The sequence below is a fragment of the Tasmannia lanceolata genome, unplaced genomic scaffold, assembly GCF_043159265.1.
Source record: "Tasmannia lanceolata isolate RefF3 unplaced genomic scaffold, GAP_Taslan_0.1 ptg000015l, whole genome shotgun sequence".
Classification (NCBI taxonomy): domain Eukaryota; kingdom Viridiplantae; phylum Streptophyta; class Magnoliopsida; order Canellales; family Winteraceae; genus Tasmannia; species Tasmannia lanceolata.
The window spans coordinates 54,096,822-54,101,579 of record NW_027518692.1 but is presented as its reverse complement, the minus strand read 5'-3'; the positions used below and the strand labels follow the sequence as shown (position 1 = coordinate 54,101,579).

The following is a 4,758-nucleotide window of genomic DNA, read 5'->3' as shown; positions in this document are numbered from 1 at the left end:
CTAGCTAATGAGATCTTTCCGAGCGCAGGTCGTCCCAGGCGCACTACCATATTTTGATAATAGCACATCTTTAGTATTCTAATAGTGTTGAGATTTAACCATACGAGTGGTGCCATTATTAAAACATAACAGCGCGAATATCGTCCATGTTATTTCTATATTAAAGAAAGTGTAATAAAAGTCGGATCTAAGTAGTGTAGACTAGTGTTAGAGAACACCGTTTTAGGAGGAAAACGGAGTGGTGGGGCCCAATAAAAACCCTAGTTAGCTTAGATGTGATCAGAAGCCATGTGACCAACAGCTGTGTGTTCCCTCCTCCCCCGATAAATACCCTCTCCCCTTCCTCTCTCCCGACTTTTGACTACTCTTATCTCTCCCACCAAAATAAAATAAAATAAAAAATAAAACCCTCTGCAACTCTATCATATGACAAAACCAAAACCCTAGACTCCTAAATGAGAAAAAAACCCTACCAAATCTCTCTCACACCTTCCATGGAGTTCCAAAAAATCCTCCTCTTCTTCCTCCTCCTCTCCATCTTCAAAACCAGAGCTTCATCTATTACAGACGGAGCTTTAATGGATTCTAAACAGCTTATTTCCTTCAAAGGTACGGTTCAAAACCCTCAAGTTCTCAACAACTGGGAACCGAACTGGAACCCTTGCTATTTCACTGGAGTCTCTTGTAATAAAGACTCGCGAGTCTCAGCTTTAGATCTCAGTTCTCGGATCTTAGGATCCGATTTCGGATCCGTGTCTTCTTTTCTACTTAGTTTGGAGTATTTAGAGAGTTTGAAGCTCGGATCTGTTAATCTCACTGGGAATCTACTCTCCGCTTCGAATTCTCACTGTAGTAAACTACTTACTGACTTAGATCTTTCTTCTAACCGACTTTCCGGGCCAATTTCGGACCTTTCTAGCTTCATTTCATGTTCTAGTCTTCAATCTCTCAATCTCTCCGGCAACAGTTTCGATTTCTCGGTTAAAGATTCCGGCCTGAGGCTTTCGTTGCAGAGTCTAGATCTCTCTTTTAATAAGATTTTTGGCGAGAATGTAGTTCAATGGCTTCTTACAGGTGGTTGTAAGGATCTAAAGTACTTGAATTTGGAAGGTAATAAGATTGAAGGGAGTATTCCGGTCTCAAATTGTTCAAATTTGGAGTATCTCGATCTCTCTTCGAATAACTTTTCCGGTCAGATTCCGTTTTTCGGCGACTGTAAGGCGTTACAGCATCTGGATCTCTCAGCAAACAGGTTTTCCGGCGAGATCGGAATCGGAATCGGAATCTCTGGGTGCAAGAGACTGAGCTTCTTGAATGTTTCTCATAACTATTTCTCTGGAAAAATTCCATCTTTCTCTAGTGGGAGCTTACAACAGCTTGTTTTATCTGCTAATAGCTTTAATGGGGAAATCCCTTTGCTATTGGCTGGTGGATGTGTGAATCTTGTGCAGCTTGATCTTTCGTCGAATAACTTATCTGGTACTCTGCCTACTGATTTTGCTTCTTGTACTTTGTTAGAATCTATTAATCTCTCCAACAACAGCTTCTCAGGGGAATTTCCTTTTGAAATTTTAAGTGCTATTTCGACCTTGAAAAGGCTAACACTGTCGTACAATAATCTAATTGGGAGTTTGCCCGATTATTCGATTTTGAATCTAACGAATTTGGAATTGTTGGATCTTAGTTCGAATCGTATACCAGGGTCTCTGCCTTCTGGGCTCTGTCAAAATTCTGGAAACAGTTTGAAGGAGCTGTATCTTCAGGGCAATATGTTCACTGGGATGATACCGGCGACTCTTAGTAACTGTTCTCAGTTGGTTTCGCTTGATCTCAGCTTCAATTATCTCACGGGAACGATCCCTTCGAGTTTGGGATCTCTGTCTCAGCTCCGTGATCTTCGAATGTGGCTGAATCTACTCGAGGGCGAGATCCCGTCTCAGCTGATGAACATCCAGACTCTTGAAAATATGATTCTAGACAATAACAGATTGACCGGAACGATTCCCTCTGGTTTAAGCAATTGCACCAATTTGAATTGGATTTCACTGTCGAGCAATCATTTGAGTGGAGAGATCCCCGCCTGGATCGGTCAGCTTAGTAATCTGGCGATTTTGAAGCTTGGAAACAACTCTTTCTATGGCAGTATCCCGCCCGAACTTGGAGACAGCAAGAGCTTGATATGGTTAGATCTGAATAGCAACCGCTTGAACGGGACAATTCCTTCATCGCTTGCCAAACAATCTGGTAAGATTGCTGTTGGGTTAGTTGACGGGACGATAACCTATGTGTATATGAAGAATGATGGGAGTAGCGATTGTCGTGGAGCTGGAAACCTACTAGAGTTCAGCGGAATCCGCTCAGATCAGCTCAACAGAGTCCCCACAAGGCGCTCCTGCAACTTCACAAGAATGTATATGGGTAAGACTCAATACACATTCAACAACAATGGGTCCATGATTTTTCTTGATCTGTCTTACAATCAGTTGGAGGGTAGTATTCCTAAGGAGCTAGGGAGCATGTCCTATCTGTATATTTTGAATTTGGGGCACAATTCTCTATCTGGGTTCATTCCTCCAGAGTTGGGAGACTTGAGAATTCTTGGTGTTCTTGATCTCTCCCACAATAGCCTAGAAGGCCCGATTCCCGGATCCTTCTCTAGCCTCTCTTTGCTTTCAGAGATGAATCTTTCAAACAACAACCTCACTGGATCAATCCCACAGACTGGTCAGTTAGGAACATTCAACATTTCTGCATACGCGAATAACACGGGTTTGTGTGGGCTCCCTCTCCTTCCTTGCGGAGGGGGTTCAGGATCCAACTCTCAGAATTTCCATCATCAGAAATCTCATCGCAGGCAAGCCTCCCTCGCTAGAAGTGTAGGAATGGGCCTGTTGTTCTCCCTTTTCTGCATCTTTGGTTTAATCATCGCGGTGGAGGCTAAGAAGAGGCAGAAAAAGAAGGATAGTACTCTGGATGTGTACATAGACAGCCGATCTCATTCTGGTACCGCTGTTAGCTGGAGGCTGACAGGTGCAAAGGAAGCACTGAGCATCAACCTTGCCACCTTTGAAAAGCCCCTTCGAAAGCTCACTTTCGCTGACCTTCTTGAAGCCACCAATGGCTTTCACAATGATAGCCTCGTCGGCACTGGAGGATTTGGGGATGTCTACAAAGCGCAACTCAAGGATGGAAGTGTTGTTGCCATCAAGAAACTAATTCATATAAGTGGACAAGGTGACCGCGAATTCACTGCAGAAATGGAAACCATCGGAAAGATCAAACACCGAAACCTCGTCCCTCTCTTGGGCTACTGCAAAGTCGGAGAAGAACGCCTTTTGGTTTACGAATACATGAAATTTGGCAGTTTGGAAGACATTCTACATGATCGAAAAAAGGCAGGGGTGAAGCTCAATTGGGCTGCGAGGAGGAAGATCGCGATTGGGGCTGCGAGGGGATTGGCATTCCTTCACCACAACTGTATTCCTCACATAATTCACAGAGATATGAAATCGAGCAACGTACTACTCGACGATAATCTCGAGGCTCGAGTATCCGATTTTGGAATGGCAAGACTGATGAGTGCTATGGACACACATTTGAGCGTCACAACACTCGCGGGCACCCCTGGTTATGTCCCTCCGGAGTACTACCAGAGCTTCAGAGTATCAACCAAAGGCGATGTCTACAGCTACGGTGTGGTGTTGCTAGAATTGCTTACGGGGAAGCAGCCAACGGACTCAGCCGATTTTGGGGACAACAATTTGGTGGGATGGGTGAGGCAACACGCGAAGTTGAAGATAAGTGATGTCTTTGATCCAGAGCTTATGAAGGCAGATCCAAGCTTAGAGATGGAGCTACTTCAGCATCTTAAGATTGCTTGTGCCTGCTTGGATGATCGACCGTGGAGGCGTCCCACAATGATACAGGTGATGGCCATGTTTAAAGAGATCCAATCTGGGTCTGGTTTAGATTCATCCAGCACCACTGATAGTAGTTTTGGAGTACTAGATGTGGTGGAGGTGAGCTTAAAGGAAGGCCCAGAACTTAACAATCAGTAGATATAGAAAGTGAGTGGGAGAGCTTCAAAGTGAAGGAAAAAAATGGTGACTCGAAACAAATTTCCACGATTCTTTTGAGTGAGGAATGGGATGATTTTGGCTTAGCCCCACAATTTTTTCCCATTTCCACTTCAATGGCATAAAAGAACGCCTTTACCCTTTATCAGTTTTATGTATTATATATCTAGATATCTTGTTATTTATACCTAAAAATGTTATGTTGTATATAAAGGAGTTCAATTTCTTGCTCCATGTTCATCTTTTTTCTGGAATACGGATGTGTGCGTCTTTTGAGAGATCTGGCTCTTTTTGGCACAAGGTATATTCATTCTAATATGGCTCAGAAATGACATGAAGATGGTGACCTGATAGTGTACAACCTTTTGTTCACTTTCTTTTCCTTCCTATCATCACATTTTCTCCAATTCATGCCCATCCACAGCTATATATATATCTATCAACCTGTCAAATACCCTTCAGCTTTATCATCATCAGCATCAGCATCAGCATCTTTTAGTTTTGATTTCACATCATAGTTGTACCCAAAATTTCTTCACTTCGGAAATTGGTTTCTCATCATACCTATAATAAAGTTTTGCCGGAGATGAGGAGATTATGGCTGTGTTAGGCGACCGAGCGCTTTTTAAGGCAAATGCGAGCCCCACCCTTCCTCAAATCAAGCCTTTTGAATCAATAAAAA

General features: G+C 43.2%; 1 protein-coding gene across 1 annotated transcript; it reads left to right on the top strand.

Moving 5' to 3' along the window:
- The first annotated feature begins 335 nt into the window (after positions 1 to 335).
- On the top strand, positions 336 to 4,308 carry BRI1 (Leucine-rich receptor-like protein kinase family protein). Its single transcript, XM_077397058.1, has one exon. The coding sequence runs from the start codon at positions 456 to 458 to the stop codon at positions 4,056 to 4,058; it is 3,603 nt and encodes a 1,200-aa protein (XP_077253173.1). The 5' UTR covers positions 336 to 455; the 3' UTR covers positions 4,059 to 4,308.
- The last annotated feature ends 450 nt before the right edge of the window (positions 4,309 to 4,758 follow it).